The sequence below is a fragment of the Psammomys obesus genome, unplaced genomic scaffold (assembly GCF_907164565.1).
Source record: "Psammomys obesus unplaced genomic scaffold, mPsaObe1.curated_primary_1811, whole genome shotgun sequence".
Taxonomy (NCBI): domain Eukaryota; kingdom Metazoa; phylum Chordata; class Mammalia; order Rodentia; family Muridae; genus Psammomys; species Psammomys obesus.
Window position 1 is genome coordinate 25,309,257 of NW_026592118.1, and position 25,064 is coordinate 25,334,320.

The window sequence follows — 25,064 nt, forward strand, 5'->3', positions numbered from 1 at the left end:
ATATTTTCTGTTTGTATTTTCTTTTTGATTTTTTTTTTTTGAGACAGGGTTTCTCTGTGTAGCCGTGGCTGTCCTAGAAATCACTGTGTATACCAGGCTAGCCTTGAATACAGAGATCTGCCTGCCTCTGCCTCCTTTTTTATTGATAATATTATAAACTCTCAAAACCAGACTCAGCCAGTTATTTCTCCTTTCTTTTTTAAAATTTTTTATTAATTACACTTTATTCATTTTGTATCCCCCCATAAGCCCCTCCCTCCTCCCCTCCCGATCCCACCCTCCCTCCCCTTTCTGCATGCATGCCACTCCCCAAGTCCACTGATAGGGGAGGTTCTCCTCTCCTTCTTTCTGATATTAGTCTATCAGTTCTCATCAAAAGTGGCTGCTATTTCTCCTTTCAATTCCATAGTTATCAAGTGGTATTAAGTGTCTTCTACTCATATTTCTCTTTGGTTGACAATACTATAAGTAATAGGGTATTTCTCTACATTTTCATGACCCAAATGAAGACTAATTTTCCATTTTTAATTAAAAGATACTTACATGCCTTTTGATGAAAACGTATTTATTGTAATTCAAAAAGAAAGGAAGAAAGGAAGAAAGAAGTGGGGTCGGGGAAATGGTGTAGTAGTCAAGAGCGCTTCTTGCTCTTGCATAGATCACTCCAAGCACCTACATTTGGTGGCTCATAACTGCCACTGCCTCCAGCTTCAGGAGACCTAACATCCGACACCTGCACACACATGCAAGCACACACACACACACACACACACAAATAAGATCAATATTTTTTTTTTAATGGAAGAAACAGAAATTTAACACGAAAGCAATTATGGAAGCCTGGCACTTCTCCTCAATAATAGGTAATAGAAGCTATCAAGCTTTTCTTTCCTAAGACCAAGATTAAGAAGAATAAATAATAGAATGTTATTTTGCGTTGAAATTACATATTAGTTAGAAGGGTTCACAGACCTTATCCAGAGCGGCCTGAACCACGGCTTCACTTTCTGTGTCCAAGGCTGACGTGGCCTCATCCAACAAAAGGATTTTGGGATTGCGGACCAGCGCACGCGCAATGGCGATTCTCTGTTTCTGTCCCCCACTGAGCTGCGCCCCTCTCTCGCCAACCAGGGTGTCAAATTTCTACAATTAAACAATCAGAAAACAGGAAAATAAAGCAAAGCAACCAACTGTCTCGGGTCACATTTCGACCTGGGATGTCCACCAAGATGATGCCCAAGAAATGCACACAGCTATCACGTCAGGTAGGCGAGGGCTTAAGACCCACGGTAAGGGGAGTGCCCTGCGAAGGAAGCTCTTCCAGCTAAGAGAAGTTTCCTGAGTTCACGTGAACCGCATCAGGCCAGCTCTACTCTCTGAGCCTGGGGTGAGAGCGGTCAGGTACGACTCACGTGGGGCAGCTTCATGATAAAGTCGTAGGCGTTGGCCTCCTTGACGGCTTTCTCAATCTCGTCCATGGTCACGTCCTCCCGGCCGTAGCGGATGTTTTCAGCGATCGTGGTGGCAAACAGCACAGGTTCCTGGCTCACCACGCCAATGATTTCCCGCAGATACCTCACGTTGATGCTCCTGATGTCCTGCCCGTCGATACTGACCTGAAACAACATGTGTGGGTTTCACGCTTTAGGATCACGGAGCCAGAACGCTGGGCCCTGGCAACTGCTGCGGGCTGCGTGCCCTCTCACCGTGCCCTCTGTGGGGTCGTAGAGCCTCTGCAGCAGCTGGACAGTGGTGCTTTTCCCGCAGCCGCTGTTGCCAACCAGGGCCACCGTCTGTCCGCTCTGCACCTTCAGGTTGAGGCCCTTCAAGATCTGCGAAGGCACGGGAGAAGTCAGCGTTAGTTAGGACAATTCCCAGTCAGAGATGCATGCAGGTTCTACGTGCTGGCATCTCAATTCAACAGCATCCTTGATTTTACATGCAATCCTCTCTCTACAACCTTTTAGAAACTATTAGGGACTTTTCATCTAATAGAAAATTGCCACCATACCTGAACTTCTTTTCGAGATGGGTAACTGAAGTGAATATTTTTGAATTCCAAATTTCCCTGAATGTTGTCTGGCTTGTGTCCACTCACTGAGAAGCTGTCAATACTGGGCTTCTGTATGGATGAGAAGCAAAGATCACTAAGTGACAGTAACTGCTTTGTACAGCAGCCTTGGGATGGGCTAAGAGAACATGACAGTGCAACTATCTCAACTGGAATCGCTTTTACCAGATGGATGAGGGGCAGGTGGGACTCACATTGTCAATTATATTGAAGACTTCATAAGCTGCTCCCCTTGCGTTGGCAAAGGCTTCGATGTTGGGAGTTGCCTGTCCAATACTGAATGCTCCAATCAATACAGAAAAGAAGACCTGAGCGATGTGAAGAAAAGCCTCTGAATTATTTAATCTTTCCTACAGTTCTCTCATATTTCCTCCTTCTGCCAATAAAACTAATTACATTTGTAAATGTCATGGCAACGTAATAATACAGGGTATTAAATAAACTTAACATTTCATAATTATAAATTTCAAATATCACAAGTGGGTAAAGTGAAGCAACTGAGATTATTTAGCTTAATGTAATCACTCCACATTTTATACATATATCAAAACACACTAAATTTCTTAAAGATGATGTGTGTTTTCAGCTGAAAATATAAAAATCGAACATCTGAAAACACTTCTAAACTTTCAAATTTCATTTAGCCTACCATGCAGAATTAATCTTCCTTTTTAATGAAGCTCTAACATACAAGTTCTATATGAGTGTTATGTTATAATACAATATTTTTCCATTTCCTCAATAATTAATAATCTTTATTTAGATCATGATGGCTGTGAAATGGAAACAAACACTATAGAGCAAGTTAGAAAACAAAAGTCCAAATCCTGGATTAGTATTAAACAGTTATATATCTGTAAGACATTCTCCCAGAGTATTGTCTTTTCATGAGCAAAAACATTTAAAACTCTATTTGTTCACTCTGTAAGTTGTATCAGGTGTCATTGATTATGAAACTATTCTGTAAGTTTTAAGCACACAAGGGATGATTCTTTATGGGGTTAAATCTCTCCATCATCATTTTCCAAGTTTGGGGATTGTTTTGATCAAAATACTTGTCACTGAAAACTTGATTTATTTACTTATGTTGGCAGCTGATAAGAACTAATATCACCATCCATTTGCTTTAATCATTCAGGAATCATGGTGCTTAAAAACCTGTGTTTTTAAGTTTTTGTTGTTGCATATTTTTTTCCTTTTTTAATTTTAATTTTTTGTATTAATTACAGTTTGTTCACTTTGTATCCCAGCTGTAGCCGGCTTCCTCATTCCCTCCCAATCCCATCCTCCCTCCTTCATCTCCTCCCTGCCCTTCTCCAAGTCCACTGATAGGGGAGGTCCTCCTCCCCTTCCATCTGACCCTAGCTTATCAGGTCTTCATCAGGACTGGCTGCATTGTCTTCCTCTGTGGCTTGGTAAAGCTGCTACCACCTCAGGGAGAGGTGATTAAAGAGCCAGCCACTGAGTTCATGTCAGAGACAGTCTCTGTTCCCTTTACTAGAGAACCCACATGGACCCTGAGCTGCCATGGGCTACATCTATTCGGGGATTCTAGGTTATCTCCCACACATGGTTCTTTGTTGGAGTATCAGTCTCAGAAAAGACCCTTGTGTCCAGATTTTTTGGTTCTGATGCTCTCCTTGTGGAGCTCCTGTCCCCTCCAGGTCTTTCTGTCTCCCCCTTCTTTTATAAGATTCCCTGCACTCTGCCCAAAGTTTGAAGGGACTTTGCTAAATGAGTCTGTATTTGTTACTCATTAGTCTTTAGAGCCCTAACAGCTAGGACACATGATTCCTGTCACACATTTAGCAGAAAGTTTGAAGACTTGATGCTTGCTCAAACCTTACTGCTAGTATATAGTGCAGCTGGAATTTGAACCTTCAGTCTATATTCTGAATGCTTTCTGATTGTGAAGCAGCTTTAGGCTCCATGAATACTAGATCGAAATTACCTATTCCTAGGACTAGGACTATAACTCAGTGGTACAAACATATGCTAAGCAATCTTCAGTAAAAATAAAATAAAATCAGCTTCTCCGTTTCAAAAATCAAGCAGTTCTTATCACATTGCAACTTAGCCTTATCTATGTTTAGTATCAAAAAACAAAACAAACAAAACTATCTTTGTAAAATCTGTCCCTACCTAAACATCCCCATATATACTAGATACAGCACAGTTCAAAGAATAACAACAACACAAAAAACAAGGAGTAATTATGAAATTCATGTTATACATCTGAATCCTTAGAAAGGGAACTATTTTAAGAAACAGAAAGAATTATGGTCTGTGGCTAACTCTGTTTCCTTGTGGTTAGCTTGGCTGTAAATAATTTCATTGCCTTAAAATAAAATGTCAAGGATATAATCTTTTGTGCATATATATAGTCTAAAATGTGGGAAATATTTATGATGGTTAACATTTATTGTAGACTTGACAGAATCTAGAATCACCTAGAAGACCCTACATACTCAAGACTCCAATCCATTTGAAAGGAGAAAGCCTAAACAGAAAATGCTAAAGCAGTTCCTTGCCCCCTAGGGAAGTAATTCTTCAGGACCAGCCTGATAGGTATACAGAGCTCAGTGCAACTGTGATCCAAGGACTCTGACTACACCTTGAACTGGCAACAGAACTTTATAGCATCATCCACATGGCTTTACAGGCATAAGGGATGCATTAGGACTTGGGGTGGGGGTGGTGGCATGTGACAAGGTTTCAGAAAGTCACTGAAACCATGTAGTGTGTAGTTACATTGGATTCCTAGCAGGGAGGCCCTGAAAGATCATATGTGAAGCTTTAGGTAAAGCCTAACTTGCAAGATATTGAAGACTCGAAGATACTGAAGATGCCAGGACTGTTAGACAGAAATAGCCCAAGACAGAGGATATGGGTACTATAGAGACCCAAGCTGAAGGACAGGACTTACTACCCAAGTCTTTTGGAGTCAAGATGATTACATCAGGAGTCCCAGATGCCTTACATAGCAATGTAGGGTTTGGTACTTTTTCTGTTTGGTCTTAGTCATGTGATATTTCCTGTGCTGTCTCCATTCTTTTCTTTTAGAATATGAGTGTTTATTCTGTGCCAGGATATATGGAAAATGTAACTTAAAATCTGATGTCATTGGGGTTCACTTAAAAGACTTCCGAGTCTCAGAAACTATTATGTTTATAGGTTTGGACAGATACTGTTGGAACTAAAAAAGACTTGGCATTTTTGAATGCCTTTGATATTATGGGATGGCCATGAGCCTTTAAAGACAAGAGAAGAAATGCTCTGGCTTAAAAGTGATGTCTGCCCCACGTTGACAAGGGGCAGAAATGAAGTGGTTAATATTGTGAACTTTATGGGACTTAGAATTCAATAAAGTTTTAGTGATTTAATTTATATATTAACTGTATGTTCTTCTACTTGTGTTGTGAATAATAAACTAGAAAATAAAAGTGAAAAACTTAGTATCAAGTTTGATACAAAAAATAATTCCATCAAATGAAAATTCACATTGCAGAAGTTGGTAATGTTAATATTTAGGCTATGTCAGGGGTGGTAAAACCAAACTCTACATTGTTATATAGGGACCTGGAACTCCTGATGGAAATGATGGTACAGTAGAAATTGTACACAAGATCTATATAAAACAAAATTGATGCATTTAATTTCTTTCAATTCTTTAACTTAATAATACATGTCTCTAGTATTTAATACTTGTTCAAAGTATATATTTTTGCAACCACTACTCAATTCCATTAGAACTTTTAATGATCTGGGTTTTTTTTTTGTTTTTGATTCATGTTTGACTTACAGTGAGCACTTGTCCAATGGAGTATTCCTTTGAGATCACCAAAGAAGTCCCATACCAAAATGCCAGAGCATAAGAGGCATAGATGAGCAGGAAAGCTGCACCAACGGATATGTTGGCTGTGATAGCTTTCTTTATCCCAAGCCTTTTAGCTTCTTCTAAATTGTTATTGTACCTGGGAGAAAGAATGAAATAGTTATGTAGACGTATAAGCCTTATTGAAATGGGTTAGTGTGGCATGACTGTCACTGATCAGTTATAATGTGCCCAACCCTGTAGCATGCATGCATTTTTCTCTATGTATTGTCCCTATGCCATGTTATTCCCATTTTATCTTCTTGCAGAAAATGATATTGAGGTATGGGAGAGAGTACTTTACCTGTGTGAGTCTTCTAAAAGTTCTTTTTATGTATGCCTTAGCAACAGTGAAATCAGTAAGGTAATATTTAGCTAGCTTCTAGAACATGTATTATTTCATACATAAAAGAGAAGATAGGAAAAACAATTATTTTTGCTTTATATATCCTTTTTGGTTTTGGTTTTGATTTTGGTTTCTGGTTTTCTTTTTTTCTTTCTTTTTTTTTTTTTTTTTTTTTTTTTTTTTTTTTTTTTTTTTTTTTTTTCCAGAGCTGAGGAACGAACCCAGGGCCTTGCACTTGCTAGGCAAGCACTCTATCACTGAGCTAAATCCCCTCTGAGACAGTGTTTCTCTGTGTATTCCCAGCTGTACTGGATCTCACTTTTTAGACCAGGCTGTCCTCAAACTCACAAAGATCCACCTGCCTCTGCCTCTCAAGTGCTGGGATTAAAAGCGTGTGCCACCACTGCCTGGCTTAAAAATCTATGTTATTTTAAAATTAATTAATAAAAGAGATTTAATGTTAGAAATTCTCAAACACAGGTCATTTAAATCTCTACAACTGAGGGAAGCTTTTGAACAGCTTGCTTCCTACCTTGCCTCCTAGAATGACCAATTGCAGGATAATACATGTAAGGGCATATAGAGAGCTATGAAATGCTATGCAATATTTTTTTTTACATTTAAATAAGCTATGGAAATTATCTCTTTTCCATACCTGTTTTAAAGTCATTGACCTATTAAAGATACTTGGCTTAAGAATATAGGCTAGGTCTCATTAGGACTGGCTGCACTGTCTTTCTCTGTGGCCTGGCAAGGCTGCACCCCCAGAGGGGGAGGTGATCAGAGAGCTTGCCACTGAGTTCATGTCAGAGATAGCCCTTGCTTCCCTTACTAGGGAATCCACTTGGAGAGGAAGACGGTGCAGGCAGTCCTGATGAGACCTGATAGGCTAGGGTCAGATAAAAGAGGAGGAGGACCTCCCCTATCAGTGGACTAGGGGAGAGGCATAGGAGGAGAAGAGGGAGGGAGGGAGAGACTGGGAGAGGACAAGGGAGGGGGCCACAGCTGGAATACAAAGTGAATAATTATTAAAAAAATTAAAAAATAAAAAACCCGCCCCTATCGGGGGACTAGGTGAGGGACATAGGGGGAGAAAGGGGAGGTGGAATTGGGAGGAGACGAGGGAGGGGACCACAGCAGGGATAAAAAGTGAATAAACTATAATAAATAATAATAATTAAAATAAAAATAGCTAAAATACACTCACACACACACATATATATATGTGAGTATATATATGTCCATCATTGGGTAGTCCATCATTAGTATCCTTATTTATACTCTGTACATATGGCCCATCTATCCCTTCTAACATTTATCATGCCATGTGTGCCTGCTGTTGAGTAACGAAGAGTAGCCTGGCAGGACATAACATTCAAAGCCTTATGGCAGCAAAGGCTGAGAAAAAAAAAAATCAGCCTGTCAACAGCCTTGAAACCTATTCATAGCACAAGTCTTGAAGAAAACCTTAAAAGCTGGTAGAGCAGTGGTTCTCAATCTTCCTAATGCTACAACCCTTTAATATATATAGCTCTTCATAAAATTATAAAATTATAAAACCATAAAATTATCTCATTACTACTCCATAACTAATTCTGCTACTGTTAGGAATTGTCATGTAACTATCTGATATGCAACTCCCATGAAAGGATTCTTCAATTCCCCTCCAAAGGGGTCACAACAGGTTGAGAACTACAGTTTTAGAGCAATACAAAGGAAAGGGGGCAAAACCAAGAAAGCAAATAGCAACCCCACACAGTGTGGTTTCTACTGATAGATACTTTTCTCTCTGGGTCAAACAACTTAGTATTTATTCTCAAACTACAATTCAAGTACTTTTAGGTCCAGGAAGTGGACAATTAAAGTTAAAAGAGGGTGTCCATCGCTTTCATTTGAGACCTACACAGCAGAGCAAGGAAAAAAAAAAAAAAGCTAATAGGACCAGAGTCAAAGAAAAGGAGATAACTCTGCAAATGCAGATTAAAAGATAATATTAGGAAGAAAGGATGGATCATTTTTTAATCATACTCTGTTTTTATACTTTTTGTTGGTTTGAATTTTTGAGAAAGGGTCTCACTCTGAATCTAGCCTAGAATTCACTATTACCCTGCCTTTACCTCCCAAGTGTTGGGATGACAGTGTGTGCCACCACAACCAAACCTTTACATTCTTTATTTGAGCTCCATGAAGAACCACAAGAGTAATCATTGTCTTGTAGAAAGTGTCTTAAAATTTTTAAGTTATAAGAATATATTTCTAATATCCATATATACTTACTTATAAGTGGATATTAGCCAAATAATACAGGATATACATACTACAATCTATAGCCCTAGAGAAGCTAAACAGCAAGGAGGACCTAGGGAAGATGCTTAATCCTCATTCAGAAGGGCAAATAGGACAGATATTGAAAGTAGAAGACAGGGAACAGGAGAGGAGCCTTCCATACAGGACCTCTAAAAGACTACCCACCAGGATATTGAAGGAGATACTGAGACTCATAGCCAAACTTTGGGCAGAGTTCTGGAATCCTTACGGAAGAAGAGGGAGGAAGAAAGACCCAGAGGGGACAGGAACTCCACAAGGAGAACAATAGAGCCAAAAAACCTGGGCCCAGGCGGGTCTGCAGAGACTGATACTCCATCCAAGGACCATGCATGGAGAGGACCTAGAACCCCTGCTCAGATTTAGACCATAGGCAGCTCAGTCTCCAACTGGGTTCCCTGGTAAGGGGTACAGGGGCTGTCTCTGACATAAACTCAGTGGCTGACTCTTTGATAACTTCCCCCTGGGGGGTGCAGCCTTGCCAGGCCACAGAGGAAGATGATGCAGCCAGCCCTGATGAGACCTGATAGGCTAGGGTCAGATGGAAGAGGAGGAGGACCTCCCCTATCAGTGGACTAGGAAAGGGCATAGGGGAAGAAGAGGGAGGGTGTGGGGGACTGGGAGGAGACAAGGAAGGGGGCTTCAGAGGGGTACCAAGTGAATAAATAGTAATAAATAAATATATAAATAAAACAAAATTTTAAAAGAATATATTTCTACATAGAATTCTTATTTGGCGGTCTTTGAATCATCAAATACATAATTACATGAATACTATACACTCTCAGTTTTCTTTGAAGATTTCATTTAATTAGTAGGCACATCAAGAGTTCAAATCCTGTCCAGAGTATGTATTATTTCTTGTTCTGGTGACTACTTTATTTTTAGCTAGTTACTTCATCAAGATATAAAAACACTACACTGTATTTACATAAGAATCACATCTACTAAAGACTAAATTCAGAGAGAATTTTATAGTGATGATATATGCATACCCTTAAATTGTCAGTTATAATTTCTTAGCAAAAAATTATTTTTAAGAAACATATTTTAGTTAAGTGTGTATGTGTGTTTGTGTATCAAGTTAGAAGCTGACCTAAGATTAAGTTTAATAATTCTTATATTCATATATTTTCCATGACAACTTTAAGAAACTTAAAGACTTATTGTTCATGCTCTATCATCTCCTTTTTTCCAATTCTTGCTTACCGAGGCTAACGCTGAAACCATTTCATTGATAGTATGGTGTCCTACGAAGCCAGAGGAAACATTTGCAAAGGAAAAATCAACAACAAGGAAAAAAATTCATTTAGATGCCAGATACATAACAGATAGATGCTAATACCAGATAGATATAGGTAAATGAAAATAAGGGGATAGAAGAGGAAAGAAACATAAACAATACTACATTTACATAAGTCTTTTTAAAGACTAGTTTTTGTCATTGATATCAAGCCAGACATAAAAACCATCCATTCATTAGAGGCTATAGTAGGGAAATTATAATTAAAAATAGAAGTGCACAATTAACAAAACAGTGCTTAGAAAATATTCTTAATTACTATGAAGAGACTTGTTAATGTGCAAGTAGCTATTTATATAATTGTGCCAGAATCAATTTTGGTTAAGCAAACAGAAATCAATACCAACAGAAAAACATTTACAAGTAACAAGTGAGAAAAGCATGCATACAAAGTTTGGATGTGTTCTTTGATAGGATCTTACTACATAGGCTCAGGCTGTCCTGGAACTCAGGATCTTCCTATTTCAACTCCCCCAATGATAGGCACATGCCACCTACTCGGCAAGAAAATGTTTTGTAAGCCGAGGACAACACTATCCTATTGGATTAAATACATTCACAGTTATGGTTAAATTTCTATTCCAAGAGAGCTAAATTCCTTATGCACCAGCTATTTTGAAGAGAAAGTCAAAGACTGATTTTTGAAAGCACATAAGAACTAGAAAGAAAACCAAATGATTTCATTTGGTCTAATAATTAACTGGGGCTATCAGGATGGCACTGTTGCCAGCAAACTTGACAACCTGAGTTTGATTCATGCAACCCCCTGGAGAAAGGAGAGAACCAACTTCTACAAGTTGTCCTGTGATTATGGTGTGTACCCATGTGTATATATGCACACACCAAGACAATCAATCTCTCTCACACACACCACAGTAAATAAACTGAAAAAGTAATTTAGAAATTTTACAAAATCTTGTCAATTCTAACTCCAAGTTGACTTAAACTCCAACTCTCAAATCAGGTAACTTTCCACCCCTGTCTTGGCCCTACCTCTGGGTCAGGCTAACATAATCCCTTTCACCTGGATCAGGACATCAGCCCTCCCACTGATCTCTGTGATCTCACCCTTTGAATGCTCTTATCTACTCACCAGACCCAGTCCAGAAAGAGAAGCAGCTCTGTAAACCCTGCGGATGGCCACTCTTCAGTTTCACACGTTAGGACTCACCCATACCCTTGTACTAAAACCCCATCTCTTCTCCGCAGCCCCACACCTTGGCTGCACCCCAATCTCTTTCGCTGATATGAGCTCCAGGTTCACATGCCTTGTAATATGTCTCAAACTACATTGAAGCTTTTGCTACCCCAGGACCTTTGGTAAACTAGTCTTTCTACCCATCCTATCCCTATCTTTGCTTTTGAATACCTTTCTCACCTCAGGTCTTAGCCTAGATAAAATCCTCAAGAGGGATTCTCTGACCACTACACTTAAAATGTTCCACCCTAAAACAGTTGTTTGGTCATTTGGGGGCATTTAAAACTATAATTTAATGTTTCTCTGAAATGTACCCTTTTGACTCTCTTATAACATTTTGTCTCCAAAACATACAACTGCCAAGTACTATACTAAATTTTTGCTTCTTTGTAGTTGCCTATGTCCTTTCTCCCCTCTTGCACGAATTTATACTTCATGAGAATATGGGTCAGTGACATCTGGCAGAATGCCATCCCATTCCTACTGTACTTGCCAATAATATTTTAAAGTAAATCTTGCAGATATAAGAAGAATACAAGTACAATGGCATGTTTTCCAGAATGTTACTAATGCTGTAATATGTATGAATTGACTTATTTAAAAAATGAGAAAAATATCATAATTAACATTGCCATCCTAAATGGCAGGTGGGATGACAGAATTAACATTCATACTGGAAAAAGAAATTCGAACCTTTCAAGTTCCTTCTTTTGTCCTCCAAATGCAATCACAGTTCTGAAAGCTGCTAAGACTTCTTCAGCAACTGCTCCAGCTTTTGCATATGCCTGGAGTTCTTTATCAGTAAATGAAGATAATATCTGTTTAAAATGCAACCTCAGATTATTAAAAATTTAACAGCTACAAATACACAAACACTGGTTGAATATTAATACATGTAAAAAATTAATATATTTCAGTTGTCTTTGGCCATTATATTCTATTAACATACACATACACACACATATATAAGACATCTCATGTTCCTTTTTCTTCAGAATTTTTCAGGCAATGCAGATGCATAACAAATTAGGCAAACCAGACAATTTCACACTATTTCATGGACCCTGGTCGAAACAACAATTAGAGCTTTTGTCAGATGTTCATGTTCAAAAAAGAAAACATGCCACAATATAGTCAAAAGCTATTATAGAAAATGGGTTTATGGACATGAGGTATTCCCAATAAGTGTCAATGATACCCTGGGTCAGAAGTATTGAGGTGAGAGGCTAGAAGAATGTGGCAGAGGACCAAGCCACAGTTTCCTCTGCTGGTAATCTTTGGAGAAATAGCACATTCATCTACCAGGGATTTTTGTTTGCTTGTTTGATCAATGCTTTTTGAGCTGTCTGATTCCTGAGCATTTATTAAGAAACATTCCTAGTTCCCTGAGACATATAAGATCTCATTTGTTTGTTGAGACCTGCTTTTTGTGGCAAATGACACACTTGCAGACATTTTTGTAGTCAACTTCCATTTTGTTTATAAGGTGAAATTACGTTCAATTTTTTTTAAAAACTTTGCTTCCTAGTAGTAGTTATTCCTAGCTAACAGTAACAAACCCTGCCAGAGGGTCAAATTAACCTTACATTTTACTATGACTCAATGGTGTCATAACTCACATTTTGTTATCTCCTCATTTGGCTATACTCTGGTTGCACTTTATGTTATAAGACATAAGAAGAATACAAGTACAATGGCACAACTCAAGTTATACTCTGAAAGACCCTAACTACTGCCTCTCTCACCTTACTTAGGACAAATCAGCTTGAAGGTTAGCTGATAATACTTTGTCTAGTTAGCAAAAAATGTAATACTGCTTTGTATGGTTAGCCAAAATGTACTACTGCTCTCCCCTCTTCTTTTGGTTTTTCTATAAAAAGGCTACCCTAAAACCAGGTCAATATCATAGTTTGGCTCTTGAGTCTACTGTGCCCCTGATTGCAATCAGCCTTGTCTTGGGGTTGGGAGGTGTTCGCTCAATAAACCATACATATGTGACTGAGACCAGAGTCTGAGTGGTTTGTGTGGCTATTCTTTGGCTGCAACATGTTCTTCTCCATTATAAGGGAAATAGGTTTTTCTAGCTTATACAGAAGCTGGGAATGGAAACTTGACAGGTCAAGTAATTAGGCAGTAAGTGGGATACCCAGGAGTCACGTCTGGGTCCACGTAGTTTCATAGCGTGGACTAACAACTACTGGAGTGAATCTCTGAAGCAAGAAGACAGCTGACTCAACTGGCATGGGAAAGGACTAAGGTTACTCTTGGGACCACGAATGACAAAGTGGTCAACCATCTAAGCATTATGCACAACCAGTTCACAATGTTCTGATTTAACAGCGTCATGTCCTTTTAATATGTAATCACGGTCATTTGTTCTCACTATTAAGTAAGAGGAATTGATTTAGTCTTGTCATTAAAAGAACCAAAGTCTTTTTTATTTTGACAGTGCTTATCTGTCCTCTTTGATGCCTGAAACAAATACCACTGATTATCCAGACCTTGACCCTTCTCAAAGCCATCCTCTTAGGGCTGTTGTGAACTAAGGAAGCTTTCAAGGTTCTGGGTCAACACCACCCCTAAGTAAGCAGGTTTTCAGACTCCAGGGGGATCACATGACTTGCTTTAGCAAAGCTTCTCCACTTCTCTCTACTCCCTGTGGTGCTCACAATGGAGGCAGCCAACAACAGGCCTACTAAAATTATTTACCAAGGAATTAAAATATGCTCTCTTAATTATTAATCTATCCAAAGTATCTCTGAATTCAACAAATCTTTTTTCTACCTATAATCTTCCATAATTGTATGCAGACATGAATACGAAAAAATTTTAAATTAAGTTTTTCCTTATAACAGATCATGTCTATTAAAAGAAAAAGAAAAAAAAAAAATTCTCAGGAAACCCCAAGGAAGGGAAGACAGAAAGAGTGTAAGAGACAGAGGGGATAGAAGACATCAGAAGAATAAGTCTCTTTAAGTTTTTAAGCAAAACACGTATGAGCTCACAGAGACTGAAACAGAATGCATGGCGCTGGCACCAGGTCCTCTGCATATATAAAAAGGCCTCCAAGGTAGTGTTTTTATGGGATTCCTGAGTGTGTGAATGAGTGGGTCTCTGTTTCTTGTGCTTTCTTTTTTTTTAATTTTCTTTTAATTTTTATTTTTTTAATATTAGTTACAGCTTGTTAACTTTGTATCTGTGCTGTATCCCGCTCCCTCATTCCCTCCCAATCCTACCCTCCCACCCTCATCCACTCCCTGACCCTTTCCAAGTCCACTGATAGGGGAGAACTTCCTCCCCTTTCATCTGATACTGGTTTATCAGGTGTCTTCACGACTGGCTCCAAAGTCCTCTTCTGTGGCCTAGCAGGGCTGCTCCTCCCTGGGCGGGAGGGGGGGGAGGGGATGGGGGGAGCGGCTGCCATTGAGTTTGAGTTCATGTCAGAAACAGTCCCTGTTCCCCTTATTAGGGTATGATATCTTGTGCTTTCTTATGGCTCTCTTTTTTTCTGTTTGTTTTGCCCAATTCCAATGTGTTAGATTTTATCTTACTATATCCCTTAGAAGCCTCATGATAGTCAGAAAGGGTCCAGATGGGGGGGTGTGGGGAGGAACTGAGAGGAGCAGAGAGAGTGTAGAAGGAGGGAAACTGTAATCAGCATATGTGAGAAAAAATAATCTACTTCCCACAAGTGGAAGAAACTGCAAAAAGAAAGAGAAAGAACTTTTCTAATCTTTTCTCAAGGATATAAAAATCCAATTAATCAACTAATTTCCAGTATAAAGCAATGGAAAGTTAAAATATGACTAATACAAGTATTTTTATATTCAAAGTAATACATTTAGAAACAATATTTCAAACTATTACAGGTGTTTTGACCACATTTGAATCCAGTCTTTTATTTCTTAATGTAGGCTTTGGTTTTATTATTTTATAAATCTTGTGTTCTTTAATGATTTCTTCTGAGAGTCTTATAGGATCGCATGTCAAAAACAATACACCGACATATATGTTCCTATCTGGTGTCCTCCAATAGTAATATTTTGAAAATTACAGAAGTATCACAACTAGAAATTTAACATCGATATTCTCCCACAACATTATTCACATTTACCAATTTACACATGTGTGACTTTACTTCTAGGGAGTGTTGTAACTTCTATAGATTAATGTGACTGTCATCAATGTTGAGTCTAAGGCCTTCAAGGTTCTTTTATAGACCTACTACCTCTGTCCTAGACCTTCCCTTTCCTCTTTCCTAACATCTCTAACTTCTGGCATCCATTAATATGTTGTCATCTTTATATCATTTTAAGAACGTTGTATAGGAACAGGTGTGGTGGTACTCAGGAGGCAGAGGCAGGTGGACCTCTGAGTTCAAGACCAGCCTGGTCTTCCACACAGGACAGCCAGGGCTACACAGAATAACCCTGCCTTGAAGAACAAAATGAAACAAACAAACCAAAAACAGCAATAAAAAGAGTGTCACATAAATGTGATCAAATAGTATGTTTTCTCTTGGTGCTATGCAGTAATTCAGACAACATAATTCTCTGGAAAACCATACAGCTTGCTGCATGAATCAGCAGCGCTCTGTTGGGTGTACTGCACAGTAGGCACATACTGTTTGTCTAATTCATCTGTTGAAGATCTGGATTTTTTTCCAAATAGGATAAATATGAATAAAGTTGCTATAAATTACCATGTGTAGGTTTTTATGTCAGCATCGTTTTATTTCTGTGGTGGTTTGAATAGGTATGGTACCTATAGATTCATGTGTTTGAATGGTTGGCCCATGAGGACTGGCACTGTTAGGAGGTGTGGCCTTGTTGGAGGAAATGTATCACTGAAGTAAGCTTTGAGGGCTCAAATACTCAAGCCAATCCCAGTGTCTCTCTCTTCCTGCCGCCTGCCATTTTGGATGTAGAACTCTCGGCTCCTTCTCCAGCTCCATGTCAGCTTACATGTCATGTTTCTTGCCATAACAATAATGGACTAAGCTCTGTACCTATAAGCCAGCCTCATTTAAATGTTTGCCTTTAAAAGAATTTGGTCATGGTGTCTCTTCACAGCAATAAAACATTAACTAAGACATACAAACATGCAGGTAAAGCACTCACACACAAATTTTTTTAAAAGTCGTAGACAATGGCAAGAGTGTCTTTCAAACTTGCCATGCCACCAGTGATCTGAGTGATCCAGTATCTCTCTCCAGAATTTGGCAGTTCACATTTTTGTTTCAGCCATTCTGGGAAATATTCATTGACACCTCATTGTGCTTTAATTTGCATTTCACTGATACTTAATGATGCCAAACAAATTTCCTTCTGATACACTGCCCCCACCCTGTGCGTGCGTGCGTGTGTGTGTGTGTGTGTGTGTGTGTGTATGTGTCTGTTTGTAATCTCAGAGGCTTGGGTGTGGGGTTGTAGTTTACTGGTAGAGTACTTGCATAACATATATTAATTCCTGTATTCAACCCTAAGCACCAGGAACAAAATCAGCTAGACAATATTTGCACAGGTCTACTTCTTGGTTTCCTGCACTCTGTGATCTGTATGTCTAGTCTTCCATTGATTTTAGTAATGACAGATTAGTCTGTAATATCAGGTGGACTTCTTCCTTCAGCTTTGTTCTTTTCAAAGTCTACTTTATCTATTTTAGGGCCCATGAATTTCCTTGTAATTCTTAATGACACTCTCACTTGCATATTACTACAAAAGTCCTTAATGGAATTTATAGACATTGCCAATTTATAGGTTGGTTTAGAAAGAACTGATAACTTTTTTACATTGAGTTTTAAATCATGACTACACTGTGTCTTTACTCAGTCATCCTTGATTTCCCTATCAATATTTAATAATTTTCCATATTCAGATCTCATATTATCAGATGTTTATTGTAGCTGGATGACTGTGAAAGGTAAAATTATTTCACCATCAGTTTCTACATATTTATCACAATCTGCAAGAAATGCAGTTGATCTAATATTCTATGACCTTTCTATTCAGTTATCACATAGGATTTTTTTTTGTAGATTCCTTGGAATTTTTATAGAAAATCATGAAATTCATACTTTTATTTCTTCCTTACCAATCTAGCCTTTTGAGTTTTCTTTCTTTATCACAGCAGCTAGAGTTCCAGTGCTTCGATGAAAAAGATGAAAAAGAAGTCAGAACTATTTTCTTTACATATTGATGAGGGAAGATGCCCTTTCACCATTCAGGTACCTATGGGGGTTATCTGAATGTCCTCTACAGAAGTGAAGTGACATTCCTTTATTCTTACTGTCTGAGAGTTGACATCAGTGAGTTCTGGATATTGTCAAATGTGTGTTCTATCAGATGATATGATCACTAATGTTCTTTAGTATATAGTAGGGTAGATTACATGGGTCTTCAAGCTCCATATCATTATTACATAGCTGAACTAAATCTCACTGGGTCATAATTCTTTTCCTATTTTATACTGCTGGGTTCAGCTTGCTATCAGTCAAATACCCAAACACAGGGATAATTTTTTTCCCTTTTCTGACTTCTTACCAAAAAACTTCCTTGTGTGTTTAGCCTTTAGTACTTTCATTACAATGTGTCCTGTCATGGATTTCTTTAATTTTATCCTGCTTGGGGTTAGAGTAACTTCTAGCATCTGCTATTGTGTTGTCAGCCACTGGGTCTTTGATTCATCCTAAAGCTCTACTCTCTTCCTCTTCTTTTGAGACTCACATTGATGATATGAATCTTTTGACTGTCTCACATGACCCTGAGGCTCTCTTCATTTTCTGTCTTTCAGATTTACTGATTCTGAATATTCTATATTCTACTCTGTAATTTCCAACTGTAGAGACTGAAAGAAACCATATAGCATGACTCCTTTTACTGTTATATTCTTCTGTCGTCATTTTTTTCTTTTTAATAATTACTTACTTTTAGCTGGTGAGTTTTTACTATTGCTCAAAGGATTTTATAAATAACGAAGCATTTTATGGTAGTTATTTCAAAATTATAGTCTGATAATTCCAATATTTTATTTATTTTTCTGTGTGAACCAATTAAGTATGCGGGGGGGTGTTTATGTGCACTTCCTCATTCTGGGCATGACAGAGGCCTTTCAATCACATTATGAACATTTAGTCTATATAAGGGAACTAGGACACATACAGTTTTTAATATAGCAAAAGACCAAGATTAAGAAATATACATAAATACATATCAATAGATATTTGAAGAGCAGAGATTAAATTAAAAGTCTCTCCAGAAAGCCAAGAGCTCTCTTTATTAAATAAATATTATCAGAAGCACTGCAAGATTAGTTATTTAAAAATTAAGTTCTGGCCTATTTTCCCAATTTAGAGTAGATATCAATAGGCTTTAGTTTTCCATTAAGTTTTATTGTGAAAAATTTCCACCTAATCTGTTCAATGTTCTACTAAGAGGAGCTTTGCCAGCTTTCAGATAACTGATAACCACCAGCAATTCCATTTCCATCATGTTCCCCTGAGTAACAAATTAACAGTGTTCAGTCAGGACTTCGGTTACTCTGTCTACTATGTGAGTTAATGTCTACGGTTCAGATGTATCTGGTGGACATAGCAGATGCTTAATAAAGGAGACTTGCTGTTTGCAATAACAAAATAGCATCCACTAGACAAGAGAATGTTCCCAATGCTTGCCTTCATTAAAGCCTGACTTCTCCTGTGTTAGGCTTCACTTTGGTTGGACTTTGATTTCTTATATCTTTTAATCTCACAAGATCTATATGCTATATATCTCTTCACCACACAGCTACACTTGCATCAAATGATTTTATAAAATGAATTGCGTCCTGACCCAGACATAGAAAACGAATTACAAAGTTGTTAGAGGCATATGAAGTACAAAGGAACTTTTGTTCCTTCTTGACAATAGCATGACTGAAGGCTACAGATTTACATGTGTCCATGGCTGGACCATACTTCCATAAATTATTTTTACTGCAATGGATTTAAATATATATAATCACATATATGTATGTATGTATGTATGTATACAGAACTATTTGCAACTACGACAAAATGGTAAGATCAACTTATAGAACAAACAAAATCTATATACAAAACTAAGTAAGGCATTTGGTGTTCACTGAATTTGAATCTCTATTTTCTGTAAGAAGTTGGCACTGCTATATTTAGTGATTGTGGTGGTTTGAATGTGGATGACCCTCGGGAGCTCATATATTTGAATATTTGGTACCCAGTTGATGAAAATGTTTTGGGAAGGATTAGGACAGGTGGCCTGGTTGGAGGAGGTGTGTCCCTGGGACTGGGTTTTGAGGTTTAAACATCCCACGTCATTTCTAGTTAGCTTTCCCTGCCCCAAGGCTCTGCCTTGTGCTTGTGGATAAAGATGCAGTAGCTCTGAGCTGCTGCCAGTGCCATGCCTGCCTGCTAGCCTACAGCCATGTGCTCTGCCATGATGGTAATGGATTAACCCTCTGAAACTGTGTGCAAGCCCCAACTCTTTCCTATATAAGTTCCTTTGGTCATTGTATCTCTTCACAACAATAGAAAAGTAACTAAGCTGATATTTACAGATCTTATGGGTTCAGTATATCTTTTCCCATAAAGGTGGAAGAGGAGCTTAAGATTTCCTTCCTTCTTTTTATCTCTTTTTACAGATAATCACATGGTCAAGGACAGCATGAAATACTACAGAACCAGCTCAGCTTATTCTGCTTACATTTTAACAAAAAGTATGAAATCGTGTATAAAATTCACAGTTAGGGTAATTGTGGCTCTTTTGTGGTAAAAGACTCTTCTGTGGATCATGGGAAAGAGTTTAAAATCTGGACTCACAGGCTCTACCTACCTTTGCCCAAAGACCAGCTGACAGTCCAAGAACAGGGCTGATGGCCAAAATCACAAGAGTTAGCTTCCAGCCACGAGTAAATCCTATTATAAAACCACCAAAAAATGTTGCCATTGCTTGAAAGAACATTCCAATTTTGTCACCAATTCCTTCATTAATTTTGGAGACATCACTAAAAGAAGAAAGAGATTGTATTACATCAGAATATCAAATACAGAATTTTCTCCTGAGCCTAGGTTTTGTTTTGTTGAAAGGAAGTAAATTAATTTGTGCCTAGGATCTGTGTATATGCCTGGTCCTTTGGGGGAGCAATAATGTGGGAAGGCTGTCATTTTCCTGTAGGAGATTTGTCATTAACAGTATTCTATGAAGCTAGCTCAGCTGTGGCCTCCTTCTAGGCCTACTTGGCCTCAGACTACGAACATGGGACATTTAAGACTATTCACTGTGAAATTTCAAACTGCTCAGAGATTTCTCTGCGTGCATCTGGCTCTGTCCTCTATGAAGGCAATCTTTGAGTTCATCCTGTCTTCTGTAGAGCAGAGGATGATAGACAGACAGGAGCTCCTTCCTTCTCCCCACTGCAGTCCAAGGACACCATGGAGCCCTGGCAGGAGAGGGCTCAGCGGGACTGGACAGCCCACATTATTGCTCCCTGTGCACCACTGCCGTGCTTGCTGAGTGTGTCTTGACTCTGCCAGTCTAGTCCCTCAGTGCCAGGCAAACAGGAGCCCACCTCCATCCTCCCATGCCCTGCTGTGGACAAGAAGCTGTGGAAGACCCAGGTACCGGGCACAAGGGCTTTCCTCCGCTCGGTGAGGCAGCGACAGTCCTGACAGAGCTGGTGAGAACGAGACCACATCAGACTCCAGCATAAACCAGGTACTCACTCTGTGAGCCGGGTGTTGAGCTCCCCGACGTCGTGCACGTCAAACCAGCCTATCTCCTGGTTCATTATAGCATGGAAAAACTTCTGCCTGATTTTGTGTATTTGTCTTCCGGCTGCCATGCACCAGAACGAAACCTGAATGTAGGCAACTATGAGCACACCAGCACCGATCCCCGTGTAATAGTAGGCGTACCTGAAAAACAAGGACACTGTGTACGTGCTGTTTTTTTTTGTTTTTTTTTTGTTTTTTTTTTTACCAGTTCTTCTCTCTAAACACAACTTAGTCTTATTTCTTTAGTTTTCTGGGTAATCCCACCCTTAACAAAGAAGAAGAGGCTGTAAGGAGCAGAGCTGGAATAGTGGGCATCCACCTATGTCTGTGGCAATAGAAGAATGGTGTTGGAGCAAATCTCATTTCTTCACCTAACTACCTTGTAAACTCAGGCAGGATGCTTAATAACCTAAGCTTCAATTATGTATTATGGAGAAAAGAGTAGTAATTATTATATGTCTGAATGTACTCAAGCCAATGCCTAGTGCATAATAATTACTCAGAGTGCCAGTGGTTTTGAAAGCTTGTTAGTGTACTGGCGCCTGACTTAACATTGTAATTGTAGTCTCATCTACTTTTGTTACAGCAGCCTCACTCGATGAAGCCTTTAGGGTGGTCTCTGGACCTTGGGAGAGGGAAAGACATGATGGAACTTGTGAGAAAGTATAACCAGGAGGTGGAGGTCGTCCCCTGCTCTTTTGAACTACTAGTCTAGCAGAGCTTAGAAGATGAATGACAACTATAAATTGATAGTGTTTTCATGTTATTTTCACAACTGGCTACGGAGAACTAACTTGAAATGTTCAATACATTAAATAGTTTTCCTCTCAGTTTAAACATTTAATCACACCTTTTGGACAAGCTGAACAAGCGTCTCCATGCTGTGTCTCTGTAGCTAAAAGTTCTATGGCTTCACTTAGCAGTCCATATTTAGGTTAAATAGAAACCCTGTTTCTTGTTACTGTTTTCTGTTGCATGGGATGGAACCTAAGGTCTCATCTATACCAGGAAAGTGTTCTACCACAAAGCCACACCTTTTTCAAGGCAAAATGAACTACCATTTGATGTATTTTAAAAAGTTCTTACCAGGAACCCCACAAGGAGAGCAACAGAACCAGAAAATTTGAACACAGGGGTCTTTCCAGAGACTCATACTCCAACCAAGTACCAGGCATGGAGATAACCTAGAACCCCTGCACAGATGTAGCCCATGGCAGTTTAGTGTCCAAGTGGGTTCCATAGTAATGGGAAGAGAGACTGCCTCTGACATAATCTGATTGGCCTGCTCTTTGATCACTTCCCCCTGAGGGGGAAGCAGCCTTACCAGGCCATAGAAGATGACAATGCAGCCACTCCTGATGTGATCTGATAGACTAAGATCAGAAGGAAGGAGAGAAGGACCTCCCTTATCAGTGGACTTGGGGAGGGGCATGTGTGAAGAAAGGGGAGGGAAGATGAGACCGGGAGGGGAGGAGGGAGGGGCTTATGGGGGGATACAAAGTGAATAAAGTGTAATTAATAAAATAAAATAAAATTAAAAAAATGTTCTTGCCAGGCAAGGTGGTGCGCTCAGGGAGGCAGGGGCAGGAGGATCTTTGTGAGTTCAAGGCCAGCCTAGTCTACAAAGCGAGTCCAGGTCAGCCATGGCTACACAGAGAAATCCTGTCTCAAAAAAGAAAAGTCTTTACCTGCTCTCTATGAATAATGTTCATTCTAAGTACTGGATTTAAAAATAGGCATACAGCACACAGCTTACCTATTATATTATGTCCACAATTCCAAGAGCAACCTATAAGAATGTTGCTACGGAAACCAGTCATCCTTCAATCCCCATCTTACAAACTGTACTTATTAAGGAGGATGTAACTGGAACCTCACATTTTAGTTAACATGTAACTGTATAATTAACTATTGTACAAGTGGTAATGTGAGACAAAGTTAAAAGCAAAGTCCATTTAACAAGTAAACCTTGTAAGTGGTAAAATAATAGCGTACTTTAATGTAATACATTTTAATCATTTAGGTCCCATGTATTAAAAACAAGCCTCCTCATAGTAATAGTTATATTCAAAATGTTATTGTATCTCCACTTTCTTCCAAGAAAGCATAGTAAAACAGAGGACTGTTTTCATCCTATTCACCAACACATATCTTTGGACAGCTGTTACACAGCTATTGCACAGACTAACTATCCATATGCATAAATCATTAACAAAATAAAAGCCTGCCCATGTGACTTAAGGCCAAAGTGACTATATTTCCTCTGGGATGTTGGATTTTGCTATTTAGAATTAGACATGGAGTTTAAAGAATTTCTGTGGCTTATCTTAGCATTTTATCATGGCAGGAAGCAAACTATTCACTATGAAACTATTGAAAATAATTATTGTGAATTCAAATATATGTACAGGGCTATGTTCAACTCCTCCAATTTCCCTGTATATGGTCTTTTATCTTTTCAACTGTGTACATGGGTTTAATTGAGGGTTAACCTTAACTTAGTACACTTTATGATATAAACACTTTGCTTTGAAAAAAGCCTATAATGTATCTTCCTTGAAAATTAATAATGATAGTCTCAAACCCTCTAACATTTTTTATCATAAAGTGAACTATATTACTGTAACTATAGCCATGCAGAAGAGGGCAATAGGGTAACAATAAGGATAATACGTAATTACGTGGTCATTTCATCCTCCAGCTTGCCCAAGACGTCTGATTTGTTGAAGTAACCTAGAACAAAACAAACATAAGCCTTAAATACTAAGCATACAGAAATGAGTGAAACTTATTATGAAAAAGAGATCTAACTTAGTTTTATTTGTCTAAAAGTATTTTGACATCCGTTCAAATACCACACTGTTGACTGTGTACTACTCCACACAACCTACATTCAGTGATGTGTATTGGCCAGAAGAAACATGCAGTGGTAAATACTACTGCGTACTTAACCCTCAGCTACACACTAAAAACCTAACAATGTAGTTCTCTACCTGCTTGTCTGGTCATTTGAGACTAGATCTCACGTAATCTCCGTGGGTCTCAAACTTTGACTTCTGGGCCTCCTGTCTCTGCCTCTGCCTCTGTGTACTGGGAGTGCAGGAGCGAACCACCATACTGAGGATCTCTGTGGTGGGGATTGAATAGAACATACAAACACAGGCCCTCATGCATGCTGGGCAAGCAGTCTACTAACTCAACTACATTCCAGCCCACATTTCAACACTATTATTTTTACTTAAAGGTTATTACATATAATTTTATTACATATAAATTACAGTGTAATAAATTTTACACTTTTACAAGGATAATTGACAAGTGTAAAAAGTTAAGTTAAACCATTGACAACCATCATCCAATATTAAGAAACACTGGCTTTGAACTGAGTATTTTAAAAACTCTTTCATAACTTAATGACCCCTATAAACACAAGTTATCACTACTCAATATCTTTAACATGTATTATTTTCAGGTCTTTCAAATATACATATATATACATGTATAAATACATGCACACTCTTAGCTTCTTAAAAAATTTAATCTCAATGTCAATTGAGATTTTTATTGTCTGCAACACTTTACTGTTACACACAATGAAGCATACACAGTGGTATAATATGTAGATATTTATGGTGAATATTTTATAGGAGAAAATAACACAATTAAGACTTTAAACCTTACAGTCACTACAAAAAGGTTACAGTATGTGGGAGACTCATGAAGATGCATCTGATTTGAAAGGTGTGGAAAATAGATAAAAACCATTGTTGGCAAACGAAGCAGAATGTACTGAAAGTCAGTAATAAGAGTTATAAGCGTCCCAGTTTGGACTGGGTATGAGAGGGTGTGGTGTGGATGTAGGAAGGGGAAACAAACAAACAAACAAACAAACAAACAACAGGAGTTCTGTAGGCTTCTTGTTGGCTTTTATGTGTCCAAACCTTATTCCTTTAAGGGATAGGGAGGAAAATGACCAAAGCAAAAAACTGTTTAAATTCATGGGACAACATTCTACTTTTTATGACTTAAAAAATATTTTCTGCATGCCTTAAAGAAGATATGCAGTTGATGAGTGATGAAAAGTATAGACAGTGAAGAGTCCAGAAAAGAGAAGCCAGTCTATGGCTACCTATGCAGACCGGGGAGAGAGAGAGAGAGAG

General features: G+C 38.6%; 1 protein-coding gene across 3 annotated transcripts in view; it reads right to left on the reverse strand.

The window, feature by feature from the left end:
• Window positions 1-25,064, reverse strand: part of LOC129680855 (ATP-dependent translocase ABCB1) — a 117,274-nt gene that overhangs the window by 36,985 nt on the left and 55,225 nt on the right. For all 3 annotated transcript variants that reach the window (XM_055612663.1, XM_055612662.1, XM_055612664.1), the window contains exons 5-14: window positions 23,586-23,637; window positions 20,854-21,045; window positions 19,964-20,135; window positions 11,811-11,935; window positions 5,874-6,045; window positions 2,266-2,379; window positions 2,012-2,122; window positions 1,707-1,832; window positions 1,413-1,616; window positions 973-1,143 (exon numbers count right to left, since the gene is read on the reverse strand). In XM_055612663.1, the coding sequence (XP_055468638.1) occupies window positions 973-1,143; window positions 1,413-1,616; window positions 1,707-1,832; window positions 2,012-2,122; window positions 2,266-2,379; window positions 5,874-6,045; window positions 11,811-11,935; window positions 19,964-20,135; window positions 20,854-21,045; window positions 23,586-23,637 (1,439 nt within the window). The remainder of the gene's footprint in view (window positions 1-972; window positions 1,144-1,412; window positions 1,617-1,706; window positions 1,833-2,011; window positions 2,123-2,265; window positions 2,380-5,873; window positions 6,046-11,810; window positions 11,936-19,963; window positions 20,136-20,853; window positions 21,046-23,585; window positions 23,638-25,064) is intronic.